This window comes from Taeniopygia guttata, chromosome 1A (genome assembly GCF_048771995.1).
Source record: "Taeniopygia guttata chromosome 1A, bTaeGut7.mat, whole genome shotgun sequence".
Classification (NCBI taxonomy): domain Eukaryota; kingdom Metazoa; phylum Chordata; class Aves; order Passeriformes; family Estrildidae; genus Taeniopygia; species Taeniopygia guttata.
In genome coordinates, this window is record NC_133025.1 from 15,757,328 (window position 1) to 15,785,115 (window position 27,788).

Consider the following 27,788-nt stretch of genomic DNA (forward strand, 5'->3'; position numbering starts at 1 on the left):
ATGCTAACTCTGTTGTATTACTACTTATTATTCATAATTAAATATACAGCACTGCTCAACTTCTATCCTTTCTCTTTTCATATTAGAAGAACCAGTATAGCAAGACCATGAAATAGATGAAGTCAAAATAATTTTCTCACAAACACAAAGAAATAATTTAATGTTAATTTTTGCTCCTGGCTGTTTCCTAAAATCACTGAATCCTTGATAAGGGCTTCTACAGCCATCTTCTATGAAAGAAGGTGCAGAGGAGGGAGAAGGAGGAACAAGGAAAATAAGACTCTCATGAAGAAGAATAATTTCCCTGGGTACTTACACATGATACTGCAGGATGCTGATTTATAACAAGATAATGGCTGTGGTTTTAATTGCATTCCTGATCACTTATAGCTGATCTTTAGAGTAAACCTGAACATACGTACTCACACAAAAATATACTTATACACATCCTCACAAATACATATGCACATATACAAATGTGCACAAATTGTCTGCATTTTTTTCTGCAAAAATAGAGCACCTAGAAGATACAAGCAGGCTTAACAACTTCACTTATTCCTGAGATTGCCTTATACCTCCCATCATAAAAATCCACATTCATTTTGTTGTGACGCATCCAAAACTTTTCTTCTGCTGTTTTGCCACAGTTTATCAAAACAATTAAAACAGACAGGTGATCTGCTCTATGGAAATTTTCAAACATGAACCTCAAATTTGGCCTAGTGTGGCTTTTGCATCACATTTGAGGGTTTCTGACCTTATGGACCACCATTTTTTTTTCTTTAAAGAGCAGACTAACTTCCTGAGTTTAGTCAAATTAGGAGCCTTATAAAAATTGTCATTTGCATAAAGCCAGGAGACAATTTGTGGTAGCTGATCTTCCAAAGAGTCCTTTCAGAGCTGGCAGGTTTCAGCCTCAGATGAGGATTTGAGGCTTTGTGCTGCTGAGGATCATGGTGGACTTTGCTGCACGTTCATCAGAACTGAACATAGAGGCACTGTCCCACTGAGCTTCTTGATACCTCTGTTTCTGGGCTTAGGCTTCTTAGAACTGAATTTTGCCTAAACCTAATATGAGAGAGGGGAGAAGCTGGCCCACAGGAAAATATTTTGGGATCAGAAACCAATAGGGAGTGGGAAACCTCGGCTAAGAATTGAGGTGGGAGTTGACTGCTACTGACTGAAATAATACTTTATTTCATGATTCTTCATGTATAAGTGGAGAAGTAACTTATCTATGCATTGGTGTGAGAGAATCCCAGACTTAGCAATCATCCATAATTTTGAAAATATATCCAATTGTATAAGTTAATGCCCTGGAGCATAAAAATAATTTGGATAGGCAACAACACAGATTATTTTTCTCAAAAAAAAAAATCTATCAAATAACCATATTTCAGCTAGAATTCATAGCAGGTTTCTGAACTGAAACGTTGAATAGCAAGTATCTATGTAAAAATCACTAAACCTAATTGGATCTCAGGTTTGTTTGGGATACAGAGGTGCTACATGAGTGTTGCTTTTAAATGATCATTGTATAAGTAATATATAGTTAGTACATTGCTATTTGAAAAAATATATTTACTACTTTTTTTTTTTGTTCTTTCTTTTCAATTAGGAGTTATTGATATTTTTACAGAATTTGCCCACAGTACACTGGGGAAATGAAGACATCAGTGTACTCCTAGCAGAGGCTTACAGACTGAAGTTTGCATTTGCGGATGCTCCCAATCATTACAAGAAGTGAATATAAAGAGACAGAAATCATAAGAAGCCACGTTTTCTGCAGTATTATGGCATCTGTTGTTCTGGTTATGCTTTCAGCTCATTGCTCTTTCATTTGAAGTAAGATGACCATTAAAATTCTGTTAGAATTTGCAGAATGAGAACAGAATACCAAAGAAGTGGACAAAGCAGGATATTGAGCACCGAATGAACTTAAAAGTGAATTTTTTTGCTCAGCATGAAAAATGAGTTTAGAAGTCTTATAATTTTCTTATTTTTTCCCCTTCTCTAAATAGAATTTTTGTATCTTTTATTTATGTTGAACAATTTTTCTATGTGCTTTAGACTTAAAACTACTTATGGAATGATTTTGTCATTACTTCAGTGTCACCTGCCATGACTTTATCAGCCACTTTTTGTCAGTGAAATCTATCTACTGTGAGTGGCAAAAAAAAACTTTTCCTTGATCATACAGACCATATGAGACAGAAATGCCTGTGTTTTGAGATCTGGTTATAACTCAAAGACACTGATATTAGCACACCATCTGTTGTTTTTCCATGGAATTAGGTAAGATTACTTCCATAACATAAGAATATAGAAGGTTGCAATGGAAATTGGTTGCATTTTTCTAAACATTATTCAGTCTTGAAGGATGCTATAGAAGCTTTTTAGCCACAAAAAGGAGTTACTCAAATCTGAAGACTCATCTATTACACTGAAATAAATCCCTCTCAATATATTCTGGAGTGCTTTAAAATAGTGAATTAAACAGAAGGCATAGTCTTGTCAAAGTAATTAAAGTTTCTCTTTTAAGGCCTTGCAATTTTTCAGCACGAAATTTCACTTTTAAGAAATGTATTAAGAAGCTTGGTTTACTAAGCAAGATATATTTTTATCTCAGTTGTTGCCTTATTCCCCATTTCTAGAGATTAGAAAAGAAAAAGTAATATATCTTTCCAAAGCTTTTTTGTTAAATAATTTAATACCCTTTTCCTGATTATTCAGAGAAAGAGAGCTAGATCCCAATAACAATAACAGTAACTGGATACTCAGATTGCTCGTGGGTCATTAGCAGAACAAAAATCCTCTATGAGTTTATAGACTAAAATTAATGTTTCTTCATATAACCATGGGATACTGAATAATTTCTTAAAACTTACATAGTCCAAATGCACTGTTTTTTTTCAATAAATATTTTCTGATAAGAATTCTACTTTTGCTCTGTTGGATGTAAATTACTCATATTAATTTGTGCCTACCATACATATGCAGGCTATGAAGGGTGGGAGTTGCAATAAGCAATACACTTAAAAGTTCAGACTTACTATTCCTCAGTTTGGTTCTTGAATTGCACAGAAAGTGTAGTGCACTTTTAAGTTTGGGAAATAACAAACCTTTAAGAGATTTTCTCTTATGACTTGTTATTGAAAGATTATTTTCAACTTCTTAAAAATATGTAGATACATATTTTGAAGAGAGCTTTCTAAATGTATTAGTTACATTACTTGGTGTAGGGGCCTTAGTTCTTCACAGAGACTTCGTAATAATTAAGGTGTTTCAGGGTAAATAAAGTAAAATACATTTTTACCACCATGTGATTATGAGACCATCAACTTTTTGAAAGTATATGAAATCTTTGGTAGAAGATAAAAAGAGAATTATTTCAGAAGCCTAGTTTGGCAACTAGGATACATTTCTTTTCCACTGGTGTCAGCTGGGTGTTTCAGTTGTGATGGATACAGGGTCAGGCCTCCCAGATGGCTGCATCTGTGCCTGGAATGTGTAGTGGATCTGTGCTTCTTACATGTCTGTGTACTGCTTTCTGTAACTTCAGTTCATGTTCTAATGTATCAATATTTATGTTTACAAAGAATGTCATATTGTGCCTAACAGTGTCTACCAATAACAGAATAAAAGAAACATGAAATCTATGACCATTTGCTTTAACCTTGGTATCTGCAATCATTTGTTAATAGAAATGCATATTATTGTAACGAGAGAAGAAAACACAGCATTCATTGTGTAAGGGTTTTCTATAATTAACTTTTTTCTATTAAGAGGTTATTTAGGTAGTTACATGTAACATGGAAAGTTGACCCAAAGTTGTCTGCTGTGTCAGATGCTCCTGCATAACATTTTTGGGACTGGATATATAAAATTTCCTTCATTGGGTCTACATAAGTTGTCTGTCATGTCTTCCAAATTCAACAGGTACCTCTTACTTCCCTTGGAAGGAAATATTACCATTAGAGGTCACATTTACTATTGTGTCTGTGTCAGAAGTTGAATATTGTACTTGAGCACATTGCTTTTTAAGGATAGTGGGAAGTTTCCTAATGTAATACCAATGTTTATTTATGTAGATATAGCCTTTTTTGGAAAATATGATATAGATATATAAATAACATTTATATATCTATGCAGATAGGAGCAGTTCTCAGTAAATAGAAGGCCAACACTTATGTAAAATTTCAAATTTTTATCAAAAGCCCACACATTTAACAATTTTACATCTCAGGTAAAATGTCATTCCAAAAAAAGTATTGCATAGAAACGGAAAAAGCATTATCATTGTTACATACCATGTACTTAGTTTTTTCAAATTTCAAGATTCTGAATATTATAAAATTTCTTTGTAATATGTATTTTCTTATGAAGGAGGCATCTTGACACATCACTAGTGAAACCAGGCAGTCATTTCCTAGAACTCATGTGAAAGATTTAAATTGCAGTGTCTGAAATGTGTGTTAAATAATTTCTGTAATAAAAGTTTAAACTAGAATGTACAATATAAAAAAGATTTATGACTACAGAATTTGAAAAATGTAAATAATAAATTAGTTAACTGTGTAAATACAGTACATGGAGTAAGATAGAAATGTAAGTTGAAATCTTAGGTAACTCTGTAATATGTTATAAAAAAATAGTTTCATTATTATTTGGAGCAGTTCCGTATGGAAAGGCCTGTTAATATTTTTAATTTCCTAACTACAGAATAGAACTATCTGAAGTTCCATTGTATGCTTCTGAAAAACATTACCACTGAGGCACTGGTTAAAACTGTAAAACTGGTGAAAGATGAGGAAATAAACATATATTTATGAAGTGCTCTATAGAGTGGAAAGCTTGTGTTTATTGTTTTCTTCAAACACATTGCACCCTATGCCAAAGCATGGATTCGGTGTGTTTCTGTTTTACAGCCTCAAAAGCCTTTATCACAAGAGGAGATGAGTTAACAGAACCTCAGTTCTCAGTTATGTTTCTGCCAGCCTCTGCCCAGGTATCTTGTAGGTTTTACAAATTGGTAATACAGGCAAGTTCCAAGGGTGTGTCTGTGCACAGACCATGTGCATACAGGGTATGGAGCATTTTCTGGAAAACGTAGATGAAGATAGATTTGACACACAGCAGAATTAAATTGAAGAGAAGGTGAAGCAAATCAGAGCAAGGCACACAGAAGAAGCACAGGATTCTGTACAGCTCTAGGGGTAAAGGAGAAGGAGAAACTTCAGCTCATAGTGAGGAAACAGTAAGCAGGTGATAGCGTCAATAAAATCTGTAAAGTAAGATGATTTAAGTAGATTAACTATCAGGGAGAGATGTCATATATGTATATGTAGCTCAAGTCCCTTATTGCAAGAAAGCTACAGGGAGACTTCCAATAATCCAGTCTGGTGAGAAAATATACAAGGAAGGCAAAGACAATAACTTCTCTCTTAAAACTCCACACCACATTCAGGGGGAAAAGAGACAGGGATGCAGAGGCAGTCTGTCTGTCATGTGCTTGAATGACAATGAATTGTAATTGTGCTGGTTTCTCACCTTCAGTAAAACTTGTGTTTCTTTATCTGCTATAATCCTCTAAAGATCCTGCATAAAATCAACAATGGGAGGTCTTTCAAATTGTTTTTTCAAAAGCAGAAGAAATCAAAAAGGTGGAGTAAAGGCCCAAAGGGTCACAAGATATGTGCTGGTATTTGTTTGTTGATTTTTCTTGTGCAAAAGGAGTCCTGGAAAACTCTCTGGGCAGATGGAGGACATTCCATGGATATAAATGTGAAGTACAACAGAAAGGACTTTCTGAAAATCTGATCTGTACTTCAGGTCAGCTCCTCCTTGAAAACAGAGTGGAGTGGAAGATAAGTACTTTGTAGCACATTAAATTCTTTGGAGATCAGAAGAGGAGGTGAGGTGGAAAGGCTCCCAGTCCGGTGATCACTCAGGCAGAATTCTGTGCCATGGGAAAGAACTGCAGCTCAAGTGCTTCTTATCACTGTATTGACAGAGAGTCAAGTTCCTGAGCAATTTAATTCCAGATCATTTGCATTTTTATAAGTTAAAGTTAAAATCTTGCATCCCATCTAATTCCTTAAGCTTAATGTAGCTGAGGCAGCACGGGAGAAAATAATTAAATTGCTGTGGCACTATATCAGAGACTCTTAACAATTTAAAGTCTTCTGTGTGGAGCCCACAGGACAGTCAATGCATGTGCCAGAAATGAGAGGCTGAGAGATGTGATGCTAGAGAAAGTCTCTCAGAGACAGGTGCTTTGAAAATTGGGCTTTTTCTGGTACAAGAATTTCCTACCATTTCCTACAAGTTTCCAAAGCTTCTCCAAAGGAAAATTAATGGGATTAATGGGCACAGTACATGGTTGTTTGAACTGGGCTTCCATGTGTGTTCTTGCAATCAAGCTTCCACATCAGAGAAAATTAGAGTCTAAAATTGCAACCACTATGGACAGAGGTGCTCAGTCTTTGTTATCAAATCAATCAAGATTTAGTATACATACTTCTCTGATTTTCCTTCAGAAAATTCCTTCAGAGTTCCTTCAGAACTGAGATCTCATTTCTGTGAGATCTGGATTTGGGGATCCAATCCTCTTAACTCCAGAAATTTCTCATTCAACCATCACTTACTTGTGCCTTCTCAGAGATCCTTCTCATGGGAAGAAGAGCATTCTGAAATTTATAGCAGTAGAAGAAAAAAAAATGCAAACACAACAAAACCAAATGGAGAATAGGGGAATTTTATTCCCAATAATTTCTGATTTCCAGAAAGGAGAAAATGTGCCTCTTGGGGTATTTAGACAACTTCATCCTTAAACTCAGGATGCAATCTCTCACGTAGAGCTTTTTTGAAATTCAGCTTATGTATTTTCATATATTTCCATTGTCCTCCAGAAAGATATGAGATTTCCAGTGAACAGTTTCTGCTACCAGCCCATTTGATCAATTCTGTTCACTCTTTTAGCAGCAGCAGAAATATAAAATATGTATCTGTCATGACAGCTCAGAGGAGGCAATGATACCCAGGCTTATCAATAGTTAGATGGCTATCTCACTTATAAAATCTCATTCACACAGCAAAGAGACTTGGTAATTTTTCATCTCTTGTGGTCAAAAAAGAAGTCAGTAGCTCCAGCTCAAAGCTATGTTTGTATAAGCACTTTCAGACTGTAGCTAACAATAAACTATATATCTAGAGAAAGAAATTTAGTCCTATACTTATGTGATCAAGTAAAAACTTTTCCTAAGACATCAACAAGTATTTGGTGCAACTGTATAGAATGAATTGCCTCCTGCAAATGAATAATTCAGCTTTTGCATGCAGAAATGAATCAAGTTAGCATATCAGTAAAGACAATTTTCACTGTTATATTTTTCCCCAGATATTTTACTATTATTGCATCAGTGGAAAATTCTGTATAAATTTTAAAAAGGAGTAATTTTCTCTCCATCACTGTCATCAAATACAGGGTATCAGACTTCTTCAGATTCAGGTGAAGCAGCCATCACATTTTCATTAAAGAAACTTTATGTGGATGTTTTGATGGTAAGGGCCAGCCTGTTGTTGTGTGTGCAGTCATCTTCTGGGTTGTAATAGCTAATCCAAATAATTCAAATCATACTGGATAATACTGTCTCTGTTATCTATGGAAGAATAATATGAAAAAGTCCATCTTTCCTCATCCAAGGACACCTGTTCAGTTTTGAAAACTTGTATTAATTATGTAAATGCTCTGTAAATAATATATTTTATATATCATATGCATATATAATATTATTCAATTTTCATAGCAATTTAAGTTAAATTGATACTTATAATCAAAGGATCCCCAAATCCAACAAGCATTCCCCAAGAAATGTAGTAATCACAAAATATTTGTCTTGGCAGGGGTATGTCAATTGACAAAAGATTTAGTGTTGGATAAGTAGTATTTGCTTATTTATGCAAGTTACTATCTCCCCAGTCTTACAGTATGTCAGAACTGGAGAGACATCCACATCTGAGCCTTTGTCACACTGCTTTCATAGCCAGGAGAGAGAATCAGGTCTTTATTTCCAAACCACAGAATGTTCTGACTTGGAAGGGACCCACAAGGATCTTGAAGTCCTGCTCTTAATGTGAATGACCTGTTCAGGACTGAACCCACAACGTTGGTGTGATTTGCACCAGGCTCCAGCCAGCTGAGCTGATCTCAGGCCCTTCAAGGTGCCATCGCCCCTGCCTCTGAGTACAGCCCTGCACTGTGCCCAGTGCCAGAGCCTGGTGCCCCCAACAGATGAAAAACATGGAACTTTTTGAGCAAGTCCAGAGGAGGAACATGAAATGTATAAGGGGAATTGAGCACCTCCACTATGAAGACAGACTACGACAGCTGGGCTGTTTAGCATGGAGAAGGTTGTGCAGAGACCTCGTAGCAACCTTCAGTATCTGAAGGGAGGAAATGGAGAGGGACTTGTCATCAGGAGCTGTATGACAGGACAAAGAGTAATGGGTTCAAACTGAAAGAGGGGAAATTTAGGTTAGATATATGGAAGAAATTCCTTATTGTGAGGCTGGTGAGGCACTGGAACCTCAGTTTGGTCAGAGAAGCTCTGGAGGTCTCCTCCTTGGAAGTGCTTAAGACCAGGTTGAATGGGGCATTGAGCAACCAGGTATAGTGGAAGGTGTCCCTGCCCATGGCAGAGGGCTTGGAACTAGATGATCTTGAAGGTCCCTTCCATCCCAAACCATTCTATGATTCTGTGATTCTAAGTGAGTGACACCCAAAAAGTTTTTTGTCTCTCCACTGGTTCTAAAGGAGCTCAGAGGACAAATAGTGGACATCTATAGATAGATGTCAACATTGCCAGTTTGGTATTTTGAAGTGGCTGCTACAGTTGCAGTTTGAAACAGCATTCCTGTACATAAATTAAATAGAATCACAAGCTGTCTCAAATACATTCTTAAAATTCACACTTGAATTTCAAATCTTATATTCATTCTCATGGCCCAAATAAGTTATAATCTGCAGCTCACATCGACTTGTTTGCTGCAGCTACTGTACTGTGACATCAGCTGAAGGTAAGCTTCAGCTGCAGCTAGATGGTGGCTCAGCCCATTAGCTTGCTGTTTATATTTGCTCTCTCCTGCTGTGAATAAACTATAGCCCTGTAGCACAGCCAGAGATAAAACTTAGTAACCTTGCATGCAAATTGAAATGAGTGGAAAAACAAATGTTGACAAATTACTTCATTTTAAAATGCAATCTTTGCACTGTGATCTTCCTCCTATCGCCTGTTATGTAAATAAACGTTATAGGCTGCTAACTAAAATGTATAGGACACAAATTCCCATTCTGTCTAAACAAAAGTAATAGTAATGGTTGGGTTTACTCTTCCTATTTAAGTAGCATCCAAACTGTATAATCTGTTTTCCAGACAGTAAGGAAGATAAAGATCCTACCTCACAGAATGGAATGTGCAGAGCACTACAGGGAGTGTTGGCTGGGACGGTGATATATGACAGGGACTGAGGACTTGACAAATGTCCAGAGGAGACCCTGCTTAGCTGACCAGATTTCCAATCCACAAATTAGTGTGAAATACATTCAGTTCATACACCTGCATGTTTCTTGGGAACACAGTTTGTTAGCAACAAAATGACCTCTTTGTGTCCTGACTGAATGTGTTGTTTAGTAAGACAGAAATAAACAACCCCCCAAATTAGTGACCCACCCATAACATATTATCAATCCATGGGATAAACAAAGTAACTTGAGTGTTATGAAACCATTCTTGAAGTACACTGATATCAAGCAGCAGTATTAGCAATGGAAAAATTGGAGGCTGCTGCTCAAACTTAGAATGAATCCAAGAGCTATCTGAGAAGTATCTGCATGTGATAGGTGACACACAGTGTCTGCATATTAGAGGTTAAACTAGTTCTCAGAGCTTTTTTAAACCATGCATTCATTTTTATGAGTGGGGTTGGGTTTTTTTACCACATCAGGAGAAAAGGCAAACTTTGATACAGAGGGCTTCAGAAATGGTAAGTTTCCATGTAGTCCCCTCCTTAGTTTAGAAACCCATCTCTGTATCAGAGCCCAACTAGTCCACTTTAAATTGTTGTTCCTCAACTAAATTAGTAGCATAAATTTTTATCTTGCTACTTGCATACACGGATTTTATTGTATATGATGCTCTTGTAAAGTATTGATGTTGAAAGTTTCTGTAAGGCAGCACAGGTACTCTCTTAATTTCAAATTATCAAGTAGAGCTAGGGATAAATACATCATGTTTTATTGAGCAGAAACATTGTTAAGATGCCTCTTTTCATTCTGAATTATTGCTTCAGTTTCTTGAATTGCTCTGGGCCCTTGATGGAGATTTTGTTAGGCTTCTTTCTAACTGGCAGGACAAATCAACTTTCCTCTAACTTTGGAGACAGCAGAAATGGTTGGAGGAAAATGGTGGTTAAAGGATATAGATGGCATAATTGGTAACATATCATGGAACTCATGCAAGCTACCTGTAAATTATATCTATGGATTGGTACAGCCCCAACAAATAGAAATTGGTTTCAAACCAATATAGTAGAATTTTGTGACCCTGAGGGCCAGCATGTATTTTGGACAATCTCTTGGAGACTGGTAAATACTACTAGCTAGGTTTTAAACTCAGTTCAAAAAACAACTCATCAAAACATTTGTGTGTACTCTTGAATTTTTTGTCAAATCCAGTTTTGGGCCATAGGTGTTAGAACTGAAAAAAATCTTCCTAATGTGTCATATTATGTGGTAATTTTATATTTTTGCATCAAATGTATTTGAGAATTTAGTAATGGCACAAACATCAATCTCCACTTTTTAATAATCATATTTATAAGCTTTTTTTTTTCCCCCACCGGCTTTTAAGGCACACTAACAGGAGCTACAGAATGAGAAAACAATACAGCATCAGCTTCTGGTTTATTGAAAAGGAAGTGATTTAAACGTCAGAAATAATTGGTTGGTTTCTTTTCTTGGTTGCCCTGAGTGAAAGAAAATGTCATTTCAGGACCTGAAACCAGGTTCCAGTTATAACATTCTTTTTTATTAAAGGAAAGAAATAAATTCGGGCAAAAAACCAACAACAAACTTGATAGATCTGAGGCAGCTCACAGTGTAAGAGCAGCCTGAATGGGGACTAAGTGTTACTTATGTTTAAAGTGCAAATTAATTTTCTCTCTAGACAAATGAAGTAGCTCAAAGGTATGAAAATCTCATACATGAACAAGGACTATTAAAGAAACTGCAAGTTAAGACAGCTGATGGAACAAATGCAGCAGAGGAAGAACACTGAAATTTATGATGACTAGAAAAAATAGATCAATGGAAGAAAAATGCATCCATCTGGAATTTCCCTAACTACAATATCAGATGAAGAGAAATAGCCTGAAAATTATCCAAAGACAGAAATACTACTCCTTTCTGTAGAAGAAAAAAGTTAAAAAGAATAGACAAGATTTAATCTGACTGGATAATCTGTTGAAAGGAAAGCAGTCCAATACATCTCTAACCAGATAAAGATACTGACCATTTGATTGTCTTGGATTGCAGGATAAAAAAAGAAGGAAGGTAAAGTATATATTGAAGCGGCTATGTTGTCACCCAACAGATATTATTCACAGTGCCACCAGTAAGCAGCCAGTTCACTGCCTGTATTGTTCAGAGAATCTCTTTAAGTTGCTTCCAGGGACCATGAAGAGACAAAGATATGGAGACAGCCTCCAACCTCTATCCTGCTCCCAGTCACTGAACATGTGCCAAGAACTGAGATGGATCAGTCAGCTACATGATAATGGGCAATAAGGATACCTCCCTTTCCTACTCCATCCCATTGCTGAGGGAAAATATAAAGAATTGTAGGCACCCAGTTTCTGGTAATTGGGAGTGGGGCTGCAGCCCAGCCCCATCCCCAGTGGGCACAGCTGTGAGCAGCAGGCGAGCAGCACTGACAGCAATGAGCCAGGGAGTGCCCAGGGGCACTGAGCATCACCAAAGGGAACAGAGGGCAACAGGTCCTTGGAATGGCATGAACATCAGGGGTATAAAAGGTTGGGCTAAAGAACAAGAAGAGCAGATGCTTGCAACCTTCTGATGAGGTATGGTGTTACTCTGCATGGGTAAATGCTTTCTGAAGTTATATGGTGATACTCTGTGTACCATGGCTATCTCAACTGCAATATATGCTGTGGCAAAGAATATCTGACATAACTCTTCTGCTACTTGAAATAGAATTATCTTCAGGACCTTTCCCTCTCTTGGGGAGTTTGGAGATCCTTTTGTTATGGTTTTGTAATGTGGATACCTTACAATTTAATAATATGCTCTCATACTTTAGGAAGAAACATGGACTCTTGAAAAATACAATAATTTCCACTGCTGGAAATTACAGATGCTGATGGCCACTATTTTTATTTGATGCTTTGTGGTAAATCAGTGCAGCAATGATGGTGTCAAAATCTAAGTAAGTAAAAGACTTCTTAGTGGTTCTATCTAAACTCTGCTGATTCCCTGAAATTAAGATGTACAACTGGTGCTGCACTCCTTCAAAGAAGTTCATGCAAAGGGACTGTCACCTTGAAATACTTCTTTCTTCACCCTTCTCTATTTGACAGAAGTTTTACTGGTTTTATTCAAGGTTGAGGTATAAAGTCTTATTAGATCCTCTTTGGGAGTAGCAAAATCCCTTGGTGGCTGTATTCCTGTTTCTTCTGACTTGGGTTCTCTGCATAAGCAAAAAAAGCAAAAGCCACGTGGGGAGGACTCAGCCTAACTATTATTGCTGTTTAGCAAGTCTAAGCTTCTCCATTTTTTTTTACAGATTAAATTTTTATCAATAAATGCTGGCAGGTTGAATGACAGTTTTTGCAGAGTTGCTATTTGACAAAATTATAAAAAAAAAAAAAAACCAAAAAAAAAAAAACCAACCCAAACAAACCCCCCAAGTCTCCAGAGGTTACCTTGATGTCCAAATGCTGCGGCTCTGCAAACACTTCCGCGCCGGTACACGGGAGGGCGCATCTATCCTACAATTGCAGCGCCTGAGCCGCGCTCGGCCCCGCAGCAGTAACCCTTTAATTCTGAGACACAAATGCCGACTTTAGCAATCAAGTCTCCAGCTAGAACACAGGAACAGTAAAAACAGCCGTGGTCCAGGAGCCTGTGCCAGACGGGGACAGTTACATTACAAGCCAGGCTTCAGAAATTACTTGCTCCCCTTCAGTCAGGCCGGTCAAAAGAAATTTGCTTAACCAGCCATGATGCTGCCTTCGGAACCAGGAAAATCATGTGATTGGTTTCTGTGGCTCTTTGTGGGGCTGGTCAGATATGACAGGACACATCTTCAGGGGAATAAATCTAGCAAAATGTGACTTTTACTGTACATCTTTGGTATATGGGAAACTATAGGAAAATATCGTACTGAAGACATGAACCATATGGTAAAATTAGTGAAACAGCAGCAGCAGTAAGACTGGAATGACATACCTCTTCATACTGGTACTGTGTCTCATTAAAGTTTTATATTACAGGCTGTCCCAGTCAGAATTAGGGGCCTCTGTGTGAGGTATTCAGCAATCACTTTGCCTTGAGCAAACAAAGCTGGGAAAACAACAAAGACTGGGATTTAAAAATCCCAGCCTAAAGCAACAAACAGCACAAAGCAGTCTCACAGCTCGTTGTAAATGCCTCTGATCACGGGATTTATCACTCTCCCACCTGTATTCTTTTAATCTAGCTACTTAGCCTCTGCAAGCTGGTTCAGAAGATGACTATCTGAATGCTTCAGCTGTTCACCTTGAGTAGTCCCATGGGGCCAGAATTTGTCTCTGCAACTTGGTTCAATATTGAAATGGAAAGGGACAAAAGGAGCACATGCATCATGCAGGGATGAATCCCCGTTAAAGTGTCTATAGTTTCTTCATTATAAGGACAGATATTGGCACATGATATCATGAAGGAGAAAAGCAGAATCATGCTACTGCCTCATTTTTTGCATAAGGCAGCCCTGTCTTCTTGCTCCAATGGGGAGGCCATGTCTTGAGACAAGACTGACCTCTGAAAGTTCAGCTATGGCACTTATTTCATCTTTTCTGTCTGAACTTCCTTGTCATTAGGCAATACAATTATCCCCCGTAGCAAAAATTTCCAAGCAGTTCTCTCCCTGCCTCTGAAGCCTGGGAAGCTCTGGAGCTGTATTGTATATCAGCACAATGTGGTCTAGTACTTGTGCACTGGTCTTTGCATCTGGAGTAGTGCTAATAAACCAAAGCAATCAATTAAAACAGCAGCAAAGGCATGTAAAACCTCCCAAAGCAAGCTAACAGGTCAAGAAATGCAACCAGATACCAGTAAGGCCCCAGATAAATTAAAATCTGCAAACTAACTGTTTCCCTAATGGGATAATTCTGAGGACTGCTGTTTGGAAATGCAATGGCCTGGAAAACAGGGTCAATAAAGCAACAAAGGAAACTAACATAGCTGAAATAGGGAGAATTTGATGGAAATAATTTAATCATCAAACTAATTCCTTATCTGTTAAGTAGGGAATGCAGTGGAGCATGCTAAGTCTAAACAGCTGAAGTCCCAACAATGTATTTAGCTGCTCTTTGATGTAGCAACACATACCTTTTGGGATGGATCAACTCCTCTTGTTCTGCTTTTCTCCAAAAAAGTATTAAAATGGCTAAAGCCAGTAACAAGAGCTATTTTGTTGTTGTTGAGACTAGGATTATTCTGTATGTACAAAACTACCTTCATATTTTCTTTCTTATTATATTTTCCTTTCTTACCAAGTCACCCTGCATGCTGTGTACTTGATATCAGGTCTACCACAATGACTCTGGCTTTAAGGTGAAGCTTAGGACACTCGGATGAAATGCCTTCTTTTGCAAAAATTCCTCCAGTGTGACATGTCACCAAGTCCTCTTTTTCTATTGTAGTTTATCCTAGCCAAAAAGTGGTATCAAAGTTTGCTGCCTCTTTCCATCATAATGTGACATAATGTCTTGTAATTCAGACCAGTTCTTCCAGAAAATCAGGAGCCATTGCTGTATGAAGCATTCAAATATAGTCTGCCTTAAGAGAAGACTCAAAGAAATAATATAGCATCTAACACAATACAAGGCAGTAGGACAATAAAATAGCAGAAATCTATGTTGGTGATTGACTGTCTGTAAGCAGACAATCTAATGTTACCTGAGATTTTTTTGAGCCACAGCCCTTACTAGTGTTAGTTCTATGCTTTTACATGTTTTCCATAGATATGTTTTCCAAAGATTCACTTTGAATTTGTATATAGCACTTAATCTTTCAGAAATATGCAGTTAAAATTGAGCTAGGAAGTACAGCTGCATCTGTCCCTCCCAGATAAGGGATAGAAGTATTCATCTTTTTGTTTGTGGCAGAGAAAGGCTGGAGACCAGCCAATGTTAAGCTATATCAACATTGTAAGGTAGGCTCTGAGGGTACCAAGTGGTACCAGAAGTCTGGACAAAGTGGGTTAGCAAAATGACCTGCATGGATTAATCCAAGGAATTTCAGAAAGGAGAAAATGAAACCATCAAATATGTAGCTAATCAGGCTTGTGAAATATAAGGAGACCAAAGAGTCAAGAATAAATAGTCCATAAATAATAAGATGCCATGCTTCAGGGATAGGAATGTTGCTTATTTAATATGATGAGATTTAACTGCCTGTGTTTTCTGTTAACAGACCCTTTCCAGCACAGTCTGATCATCGTTTAGGTTTTCATGTTCTTTGCCAAATGATGCAAATACTATGCATATGGAGAAATGCACTGGAATGTGTAATACAAGAAGAAAGAAGATCTATACCAAAAGGTAAGCTCAATAACAGAAAAGCAAGATATAATCAAAGTTCCAGAGTTTTTTCCCTTTGCCTTATTAATATATTTTCTCAGCTTTGATGTAGCAAATCACCTTCAAACACAGGATGAATCTTGAAAGCTGTGTCTCTGTCAGACCTGATGCTGTTCACTAATGATTTTCTACTGGAGAGTAGTCTCATTAAACCTACAAGCCCTCTTTCAATCAGGAAAGCAACCTGGGGTAGAGGAACCACAAAACATCTTAGTTTATAAAAAAAACTTTCTCTCTATTGGCTAAAGAGGCAAAATTTTGTCTATGGAGTTGCCAAGAAACTTGTTATATTTTCTGAGGCATCAGCGTGTGCTTCCACAGCAGCTCAAGGCGATCTAGGACTAGGAACTGTAACCTGCACATTCCCTGTGAACCAAGGCTGCACACCTCTATCCCTACTCTTGCATTAGCCCTGGCATCTCTCTGATTTCATGTGGATCCCATCCAGGGAATTTACCCTGCTGAAAGCTAATTATTTTATTTCATAAGCTTTCTGTTTTTCCAGCTCTGTGAACCAGTTCACAACGCACTCCAGTAAGTACTTGTGCTGAAGTCACAAAGAAGGGCAAAAAAAGCTGGAAATAGGCAGGACAGGGGGACCAGATCTTGGTCTAGATTAGCTTAAAACACATGCTGAGATGCTTTTCCTGAGGGCTCTAAGTGGGGCAGGCCACAGAAGTCTGATCGTCTGCCAGCTGCTAGCTAACCTATGCTCACATTTTGGTGCTGTGTTCAGGTCTTTCTTTTTCCTCTACTGCTTTGTCTACACAGCTTAAAAGAATTATTCTAGCCAGGCTCTGTGTATCTCTTTGGTGTTTGTCACTGGTCAGAAGAGAAGCAGTGCTGCTGTTCTGTTGGACTCATGGAAAGGGAACATCTGGTATGTGAGCAATGATGGGCTTCCCTCTCCACTCAACAAAGATGGCCAATATTCCCAACATTTATTGTTCAAACTAATTTACAGAGAGCAATCTTCTCTGTTTTGGACAAGAGTGTAGGAGAGAATATGCACAGGGCACTTTAAGGATGCTCATCTCCCTTCAGCCCTGCCCCTCCTGGTCATTAGAGTCATCTTCCAACAGCAGCCTGCACTCTTCCTCTCCCGGCCCTGCCCCATTCCTTTACTGTGCTTCCCTGTATTTCCTTGTGTGCTCATTTAATCAGAATCTCTTACATAAAATTTTCCCCAGAAATCTGTCATCTCTTTTCGTTTGCATATCTTGTAATAAAAATCTTGCTTAAAAATTCACACTATAACTCTTACTCCTTGCTTCCAAAGCTAGTGGATAAATCCTGACACAGAGATGGACTCTGTTATATGACAGCAAATGCATTATGTATAATTACAAAGCACACGAGCTGTTATTCAATGTTGTTAGCTTGGCTTCACTGGAATTCTGGAACACATCTGTACACAATTTATAGTTGCTTATAACATATGCTAGCACACAGTGTGTGAACAGCTAGAATTTAAACTGAGATCCTGCATGAGGCTCTTTAGGAACCACAGCTGCTGCCAGTATTGCTCAGTCTTGGAAAATAGGAACAGTGGAATTCTACTCAAGGCCAAATGAAGGCAAGGCATAATAAATACCAATTCTACTCAAGGCAAAATGAATACCAAGGCTCTAGGAGTGGGGCAGAGATTTGGCTGACTCTAGAGTAACTTTCTTCAAACAGGGATACGGAGAACCATGGGAAGATTTTAGGAGTTCTTTTCTGAACATTCTATGTTTTTTTTTTTTTTTCAAGAGTAATGACTTCCTGACAAAACAGGAAACAAACTTTTAGAGTGCAAGAGAAAATAGTAAGTTAAAATTGCAGTGCCTATATTGGACTGATGTGGAGCCTCTCACAATGTGTTTAGGGGTCTTGTATTAACATTAAACAGCTGTTGAGATCTTATCTTTAATAATGCACAATGTTAATACTCTGAAGAGTACTAGCACTGACATCTCCAAGCTCATATTAGAAGGAAAGCAGACTACTTTAATTGTATTATTCACTATTTGGTATGTCAGCACTGCCACTTTAGCTTTCAGGCTCTGAAGAGGGACTACATTTACTGCTGTGTCTTATAGTCCGCAGTAAAAACTTTCAGGCAACAGAGAATGCTATTTAAAAAGTAACCCTTCAGCTTTTCTAAATTTCATGGGTTAAAGTACATTATTTAATCTCAACAGAATGTAAATATAATTTTTCAGTGTAGGTGTTACTGCACCTTGTGAAAACCAAACACTGTAATTTCCCAGCCTGGATGACTTTTCATCTCTCAACTGCTTCAGACAGCTTGGCTGCAGATTTGCTGTCTTCTGTGCCTCGAGTCAGCTGCACCTCTTACAGCCATGTGTGGTCTGACAAGTGCTTCCAGGGAAACCCAGCAGGTGAGTGTCTGCTTGTGGAGTCCAGAAAATTTAACTGCCATCCTGCTATCCAGCTGCCTATCTTCCAAGTGAACCTTTAATGTCAAGCTCGTAGGAGAGAGGATGATGTGAGGATTCCAGATTCATTCCCTTCTCAGAGCTGGTTACCATTCTATCTAAACTGACCGATGGTAATGCACTGCCTGTATCTGTCAGGTCGTGACATCCTATCAGACATGAGTAACAAGGTAGATGTATATGCAGAACTTAAGGTTTACATGTGAAAAAGTTTATTCCTGCCTTGCATCACATCCCTGCAAAAGTCATTATGATAAGTTAATACTCTGGGAAGTTTTATTCTGGGCATGGTTGCTTCTGGTCAGCAATGACCAGTTGAGAGTAGCATTGCCTGTGCAAAGTAGTTGTAACAGGCAATGACTTTGTGTGAGGAGGTAGAGATGTTTCTGCTTGAGGTAATAAACAAAAAAGCAGAGAGATTTCAGAATCTTACACCCAGGCGTGGAGCTGGGTTGTGAGAGAAACTAGGATGCCCTCCAGCCCCATCCTCTTCTAAGAGTACAAATGGAGTACACAAGGTTGGATAAAAGTGTCCTCAACAGAAGGGCTGACAGTGGCTGGCAACTTCTCAGCTGGACCATGCCAGTGGAGCAGTCACGTGTGAGGCATGCTTCATTTCCCTTCATTTCTGTCCAACTGTTTCCACAGACAGTGGAGCTACTCTCCTTGAATTTGGTATACAGATTTTCTTTTGGCTTTTCCTACCCTTTCCTTAGGGCAGTTTCAGAGTAACCAGCAAAATTGAAAGGCTGCATCATTTTCAATGGTTATCCTGAGGAGAGAAGAATAGGCTTTCACTTAGCCAACCTGAACTCCTAGAGAAAGAATGGTCCTCAGTGGTCAGCAGGAGTCCTGAGTGCAGCTGGAAAAGGGTCTGACATGCAGCTGGAAAGGGGAAGGACGAAGGAACAGGTGGTGTCAGTGCCACTAGGAACTGGCATTGCACTGAGCTGACAGACGGTCCAGGTGGGCCTGGCACCAGGGCTGCTCCACCAGGGATCCCCATTATTCCCCCTTCCCCAGGCTGCAAGGCTCAAATGGAGTGCAGGGACTGATGGCTGGGGTACAGCCTCAAGGACAGATCCTGCTGGGGGCTGAGGATAAAACCATCTGAAATTCACAAATATTCCACTTGAATCCAGTCTGACAAGAGTCTGTGGGGTTCTTCCTTCTGCTTAGTGGAAAGAATCATTGATATTGACTTTTCTCCACAAGGAATTTTGCTTTCATTTTCAGACTGTTTTCTGACACAAACTTTGTGAAACAAAATATTATCAACAGGCTATACGGAGTGCCAAAGTTATGCTCAGCCATTGATCTGCTGTCCAATGTCATTATGGTCAGAGTGGATTGGTATGACTGATTTAAACAGCTGCTTCTAGCCTTGCCTGAAAGGTTCTACAACTTCCCTCTACCTGCTTTTCCAGTCAGAACTTGAAATTCAAATGCTTCAAATCATGGAAAGCAATATTTTTCGTGTCTTTTCTAAGGCTCTAACAATCAGAAATATGATTTATATTTTTTAATGGCCCTGTTTGTAATGCACCAAGAAGAACTTAGCCCATGGATCTCAGCGTTGAAAAGTTAATTCAGTTTTATAGCTGGTGTATCTGAGAAAGAGCAATTTGGGTCATTTTGTTGGTAGTTATAGAAATCACTGAAATAGGGAACTCTTTTGTTAATGCACTGACCATTGGAAAATGCAATTATGTATTTTTATTCCCTACACTTTAGGAAGTGGAACCACTGGTTAGAGATGGCTGTCATCAATGAGTGCCCCAGAATTCATATGTTAAACAAAGTGCCACTCATGGAAGGACAAAAGTAGAAACCTCCAGCTTCACAAAATCTCTCCCTGCTTTTTCCAACTGTGCTAAAAACCCGTTTCCAGTTTAAACTAGCACTTGAACTAGTGTTCACCACCAGCAGAGAAGGACTCATTTGGATGTAATACAACTCTTTCTAAAAGATTTTCTAGCTTAATTTTTAGAAGTACCATGCTTTTCTGGTTTCTCCTGATGATAATGTGGGCTGCATTTTTTTCTGACACTGACGGAACTAAAATGTCCTGAATAAAAGCACCTGTGTTGAATGACAGAATTACATCCAAATCCCATCAAAATCAGTGGCAGCCTTTCCACAGAGCTCCAAGAGAGTTGGACTAGATGTGTTAGTGATCATATTTTATCTTCTCTCTATGGTTCCTTAGAGTACATATGTTTATTCATAGCCAAACTGATTACAGGTCAAGATGACTCCACATAAAACTTGACCCTACATCTGAAAGGAATTAGTTTCTCCTTGGATAATACTTAAGGTGAATTACAGGCTTTCTTCCTTTAGAATGGACTTGCTTATCTTAAAAAAAAAAAAAAAAGTTTCTTTTTTTCTTATCTGATTGTAGGACTTGCTTGTATCTCTTTCTTGAACTGTTGCAATAAATCTTAGCAGGATTATCAGAGTTTTACAGGCTTTTGGAAGCTTTGGATTTGCCTTCATGCTGTTAGGCAGTGCAGGCACGAGAGGATGAATCTGCATCACAACTAAACACCTGCCACTTCAAATCCTGCAGTGACAATCAGAGTGTCCCAGTAGGATCACCCAATTACTGCAGCCTACAGCACACGCAATTTTTCCTGCAGCCACAAAAAATTAGTTCATGTTTTGTCATAGGCTTACTGCACCATGCTATGATGCAGACAAATATGAGAAGGCTGGAGCCTATGCCAGAATAAAAATGAATTTTTCTCTGAAATTAAGTAGTACTATGATAGGAGGGATGAAGATAACTTCTTGTCCCAGAAAGTGGATTATGTGGTCTTCCATTTGAGTAGAAATCCTTTTGACAGATGATATATAGGTCTGTGGAGAAGGGCTGTATTATTGCAGACATAAACAGCTTTAATGGTAAAGACTAGGTAAAACAGTAGTTTAGTAGAAAGATGTTATCAAGGAGTTGCAAATAGCAGTCATGCTCCAAAGGAGCTACTGATTTTGCTGTCCTGAAAGAGAATAGGTGGAGTGCTGGGAGTCTGTAATGACATCAGTGAAGAAGAATGAAATGTCATCTGCACCTCTGCATTACTTTCCAGATCTATAACTACATGACAAGGAAATGCAGGTGCAAAAATTCAGTGCTATTTGTTTTGATGAATTTGTGCTCTTTTTTTATAAAAAGCTGTTATACATTTTAATTGATGGATTTGTGAAAAGGTTCAATTGTGTAAAAAAAAACCAAACAACACAGCAAGGCTCCAATTTCACGCAAATGTTCACAAGATAAAAAAGGCCAAGTAAGTATTTTAATTTTAAAGCTATTTGATTGATAATTGTAGCTTGATGCATGTTATAAAAACAGTCTTAGAGAAATACTTTATAGCAGGAACTAAGAATATCCTAATACTTAGTAGTAGCAGCCAAGCAAAAAGAGCTTGCTTTTCAGAAGTGTGCCTAATTATTTCCAGGCAGTAGATAATTCCAGATTCTCGAAATTCAGACTCAAAAAATTTGACCACAATTCAGTTATTCAGAATGACTACTGACTGCAGCATCGTATCCCAATGAAAATAGCTTGAGAACATGACCTGAAAACACCCTGAGTTTAGGTACCCACTGAATGGCTTCATGCAGCATCATGGTTTAAATGTGATGGTATCCCCCTCCTCTTCTGTGGTTCCTAGCAATGCACAGTTTACTTTGTGCAGGATCTAGCATTCAGAGACAAAGCTCTGACCCAATTAAATGTTTCTGGGAGAAGGTTGAACTGTAAAAATTACTAGATTAGTGAATTTAAAAGATCTCAAATAAAAGCAGAATCCAGGGAACAGATAAAAAGTGACACGAATGAGGGAGAAAGGAGGGAAGCAAGATGGATGAGTGAAAAAGGAAAAAAATCTCCCTTTAGGAAAGCTGTGTTCAACCCCACAGCTTCACATATTGACAGGAAGGGGGATATGGAAGCAAAATGCTTTAGCCTTTTACATGGCTGCTTTACTCCCTGTTCCTTTCAGAAGGGCAAGTAGTGATAGGACAAGGGGAAATGGCCTTAAACTGAAAGAGGGCAGGTTTAGATTAGATATTAGGAAGAAATTCTTTACTGTGAGGGTGGTGAGGCCCTGGAAAAATTGTCCAGAGAGTTAAGGATACCTCGTCCGTGTGGGTGTTCAAGACCAGATTGGATGGGGCTCTGAGTATCTTGGTTTAGTGGCAGGGGGGTTGGAACTGGATGATATTTATGTTCCTTTCAACCCAAACCATTTTATGCTACTATGACTCTTGAGATAAAAAGAATGAACTAACAACTGCAAGCTGCATCTACCTTTTTTACTGACTCCCTAATTTTATTTTTTTTATTAATTAACCTTTCTTTTCTCTCTGCAGTCTCAAATTCCTGGGTGCAAATGCTACATCATAGAAAAAACTTTGGAGCAACAGTTTCTATAAGTTAGGAAATAATAAAGATTCCTGTATGTGAACCAAAGGTTCTCCAAATCCATTAGTATAGTGCTGGCTCTCCAGAAGCCAGGTCTCTGGGGCACCAAGACAACAATCATAAAGTGGTTTTTCAGGTTTCATGGTTCCATGCTGATTTTGGCTTGTGATGCAAAGCTTTCCACACACTGCCTGAAGCTGGTCTCACAAATGCAATTACCTGTTGCCCATGATCCTAACCAGTTGTGAAAAAGGATCAAGGTAAATAAGTGGTAGTTGTTGTCCTTTATTAAAATGGTTATTTCTTCTAAAAACACAGTCATTTGACTGATCTGATTTAGAACATTTTTCCAGCAGATGCTTGCACAAGGTGCAGAAAATTGCAGTGAAGGAGTCTGGACAGAACGGGAACTTCCTTTATTGCCTTTGTTGTAGAGAACTGGCATCTAGTCACTGCCTAAGAGTGGATGAATGAGGTGTCCGATTACAGCGATATCATTTCAGTTCTCTCCCTTTTCTACTTTGGGATCAAAAAGTTGCAGTTGCAGGTTACACGTTTCCATGAAAAGAGAGAATTTCCATCAGTGTTGCTGCCATGGCACCTGCTATGGGCGCTAGATGTTAAGAATGGGCAGTTTACTGGCCTACATGAAGGAAGAGGTGAACTTTGAGGTGTATTCTGTATTGGTCTTAAAACTCTAGAGGATTTTAATTGGCTGCAGCTGAAGAGGCTGCTCTGAGCATTGCTTTTTTATCTCTGGTCCATCTCCTGGCAGTGTACTAGAACAGTGACACTGGATGCTGGGTGTGGGGAGTGAGCTGCCTTGAGGAGCACTGCTGGAAAGGACTGGCTTGGCAGTCGGGCTGCTTCAAGCACAGCAGCCTCACTACAGCACCTTGTCAGCTGGGGATGGGGTGTTGTTTAGGATACCAGGCACAAAGAACACTGCTATTTATCCTTTCTTCAAAAATAAACGGTAATTGAAAATGCTTCTCCAAAAATCTGTCACAAACATGTTGTGGCTGGCTCATCTTGGTCTCAATGGAGTTACATTAGCACCTTGTTAAATACTCCATTGATTTTAGAATTGCTGTAATGGCCTATAAGTATTGCAGGGTTCTGAGTGTCTGTATTGATCTCAGTGGCTGGTCCTGCACTGAGCCTAGATGTTACACAGCAGGGCTTCTTTCGAAGTTGTACTGCAGGATATTTGAAAACACAGGTGCAGAACTGTGCCCTTTTGCTTGCTGAGCATGACTCTATAAGCATCAATTTGCAACAGGAGTCTAAGACTCTGAGTCATATAAAATGCCATTTTTCTATTTCTTTAATAAGATTTCTATTATTCCCACAGCTTTTATAACATTTTGTCTACTGTTACTACCTAGAGAGGCATTCACTTGAAGAACTGTTTTATTTTATTAATTGTAATTTATTCTTTTTCTTTAGAAGACGAAAGTCAACAAAATGATAAAACAAGATCTTTTCTCTCCCCTTTCTTCACTTCAATGAAATACAGCTGAATGCAGCAATCATTTGATGGCTGATGCTCTTATTGTTTGGGGAAGTAGCTACCAGTGAGTTAAATACAGAGAGCCCAAAAGCTAAACTGATTCCTTTATGTGTGCACTCTGTGAAGGCACTATAAATGATGTCAGCTTTGCACCACAGGGTCCTTAGTGTGGCTCAATTGGAAACACACATTTCAAAATGACCTTGGCTATCCAACAGCCACATCCCATGGCACTGATTCCCTGAGTAACAAGTTGACTGCCTTCAAATGCAGAGGGATGGGAAAAAAAAAATATTGCAAAGAATAAATTTCCTATATATATTTCTGTGGTTTTGGCTGTTAGGTGCTGATGTCTAAGAAAGAGGTTTCTTTTTGTCTGAGAGGAGTACTGGGCTTGGATCTTTAGACTTCTGAGGTGACTTGGGGTTTTCAGTCCTTGAGTAAATGATCCCTGTTTCAGTGAATAACCAGAGTTAAACAGCAAAAATTAGTTTATGGTTTCTGAGAGAGAATAAATATGAGGTATTCTTTTGGAGGTATCTATCTAGGTGTCTCTATTTAGCTAAAATTAGAGCTGAAGAGGGGCTTCTCAGGTCCCTGCAGAACCCTGTTCTGTCCCAGTCATTATCAAGCACATCCATCAGCAGGGCTTGCTGGCACAGCAGCACACTCAGATTGCTTGTTATCATTGTATACCAGGTAGCAGATATGGACAACAAGGGAATGACTGAAAAAGACATTCCTTGAATATTCCAGAACTTATTTACTGCCAGAAACAGAGGGGACACTGTAAAGTTCAGACTGGAGAAAAATTTTGTAGCACAGAGGCAGAAATGTTAGTAGTATTTAGCAGCTCCCGAGAAAACAAAACAAACCAAAAACCCCACAAAAAAATACAGAGACTTCTGTAAGGAAAACCACTGACATGGAATTGATGAATATGATGATGAAGAAAATGTATGTGTGTATTTCTGGTCACTCCTGGTCAAGAAAGGGGATTTCTGTGTTGACTAGCTGCAGGAAAAGGCTGGTAGGGTGGAGGAGTGGCAAGTCTGCTTTAGAAGTGGAAGTTCAGCTTCTTCAGTCGAGGAGAAGGGAAGCTGAGAAGGGACTTTCTCTCTATAAATTCATCAAATACATGTAAAGTCCTAGAGTAAACACTGAACAAAAAACAAACACTGTAAAAATTAAACTGGCTGTAAAACAAGCCTTCAAATATGATTAGAGGCTGGAAAATAAGCCTAATAATATCAAGTTTAAAGAGATTGCTATGGTTAGGTTTATCAAAAAGGAAAGAGAGGTTATTTACTCTAATATGTAAATACTTCCCAGGAAAAATACATTTGATATCTAGGAATCATAGAATCATTAAGGTTGGAAAAGACCTCTGAGATCATTGAGTCCAACCTTTGAACCATCACCACATTGTCAACTTAGACCATGGCACTAAGTGCCATGTCCAGTCATTTCATTAACACCTCCAGGGACAGTGACTTTATCACCTCCATGGGCAGCCCATTCCGATGCTTAACCATCCTTTCTGTGAAGAAATTCTTCCTGCTGTCTAACATAAACCTCATTAGGTGCAATTTGAGGCTGCATCCTCTCTTCCTGTCACCAGTTGCCTGCAAGAAGAGACTGACTCCCACCTGGCTACAGTCTCCTTTCAGGCACTTGTAGAGTGATAAGGTCCCCAGAGTCTCTTCTTCTCCAGACTAACTCAGCAGCTCCCTGTAAGACTTCTGCTCCAGACCCTTCACCAGCTTTCTTGCCCTTCTCCAGTCTCACTCCAGCACCTCAATATCTTTATTTCATACTAAGGGGCACAAAACTGAACACAGGGGTTGAGGTGTGGTCTCAGCAATGTCAAGTACCAAGGGACAATCACTTCCCACTACTCACACGGGTTCTGATACAAGCCAGGGCCACCACGGCACACACAGGCTCAGCACCCCCAAGTCCAGCACCCCCAGATCCTGTTCTGCTGAGAATCCACTCTGCCCCCAGCCTATAGCACTGCATGGGATTTTTGTGAGAGAACTCTCTCAAACAGAACAGGAACATGCTGAGCAACCACTGCCATGAACAAAGCTCTTTTCCGGTATCAGAGAGAAAACAGAGCTCAGTTTCTCCACATAAGGATTAACTGTTACAGCAAACTGCGAGAGTGCTGAATGCTTCAGCTTTTAGTGCTCATTTAGAAGACAAAGTTTTAGTCAAAGGCAGTTACTGCTCCATGTAAATGTGTGTTAGGTGAACTTTCACAGACTGAAAGAGGTAAGGCCTGTTGTGACTTTGAGGTCTAAGAGCACATCCTACAACAGAGCACAGAACATATAGCTCTGCAGGAAATAAAACTCTGCCAAAACCCCAAAAATGAAGAAGCAAACACATGGACTTTCTCTTCCCTTTCTGAATAAGTTTGATTCATTGATTTTGGCTGTTTGCTTCACTTATAGAGACTTCTGTTCTGAACTGTCATTGTCAGTCTCTTGCTCCTCTTCTGCTTACAGAACTGTTCATGCCCAGCCTCTCTCTGGCAGGCATTTGGTTCAGTCCACCCAGTGGCACCAATGGCATTTTACAACTTTAAGTCACCTTTGGTTCCTTCACAACTTTGTGCTACTGGAGCTTATGATCCCTTTTTCTTCTCACCTCCATAAACCAGCCTTGTGACTAATCTGGCTGTGTCCACAACTGACAGATCTGCAGGCAGGTAATTTTGATCTTGGGTATCAGACATGCCAGACCTTACAGCTCACTGCATGCAAAATCCTTCCAGATAGCAGGGACATTCCAGTGTTTACATTTCATATCTTCTCCCACTTTCTAGCCCCAAAGTCAATTACTAACATCATTTCCTGATAACTTTTTAATTTCAGAAATGTAGCAACCATACATACACAAATGCATACAAAATATTTTAAAGTAAACAGCAAAGGAGAGACCAGATCATTATTGCAGAACTTTGATGCAGCTGACTTATTATTTGAAAATTGATCAACTTGCCAGCTAATAACTGATAACTGTGACATGGCACAAGGGATATCTGCCAGGCTGGTTTCCATTGGGGAAAAAAACATAATTAAGAGACAGTTTTGCTTAGAATTCATGTGCAGCTATCCCCTTGTGCTATGTGGAAAAGAAAAACGGATGCTGCCCTGTTATTCTGACTAAGCTCAGGATTTGACACCTTTGTGGGATGATGTCAGGTTTGCAGGAACTCTGCTTGTAAGCCCTGGGAGCAGGGGATGCAGCCAGGCAGCATGGCTTTAAGTGACAAAAGGCAGCTTAGTGGGCTCGGCGCTGCTCCCACTGGGGTTCCACCAGCTCACTCCTAAGAAGCCTCTAAGAAGCTCAGGGCACAATAGAGAACCATAACTCATTCATATATATAATATTTCTCCCCACTCTTCCTAATTTTCCTGTGGCATGTAAACATTTACCTGTCAGCTTCAGGAACTGAAAATTGAGTGAGATCTCA

The 27,788-nt window shown here is 38.9% G+C and overlaps 1 protein-coding gene across 2 annotated transcripts in view; it reads left to right on the forward strand.

The window, feature by feature from the left end:
* Window positions 1-4,841, forward strand: part of TBC1D22A (TBC1 domain family member 22A) — a 150,279-nt gene extending 145,438 nt beyond the window's left edge. For both annotated transcript variants that reach the window (XM_002187308.7, XM_072920292.1), the window contains exon 13: window positions 1,619-4,841. In XM_002187308.7, the coding sequence (XP_002187344.5) occupies window positions 1,619-1,747 (129 nt within the window). In that variant the 3' untranslated portion in view covers window positions 1,748-4,841. The remainder of the gene's footprint in view (window positions 1-1,618) is intronic.
* Window positions 4,842-27,788: the final 22,947 nt, after the last annotated feature.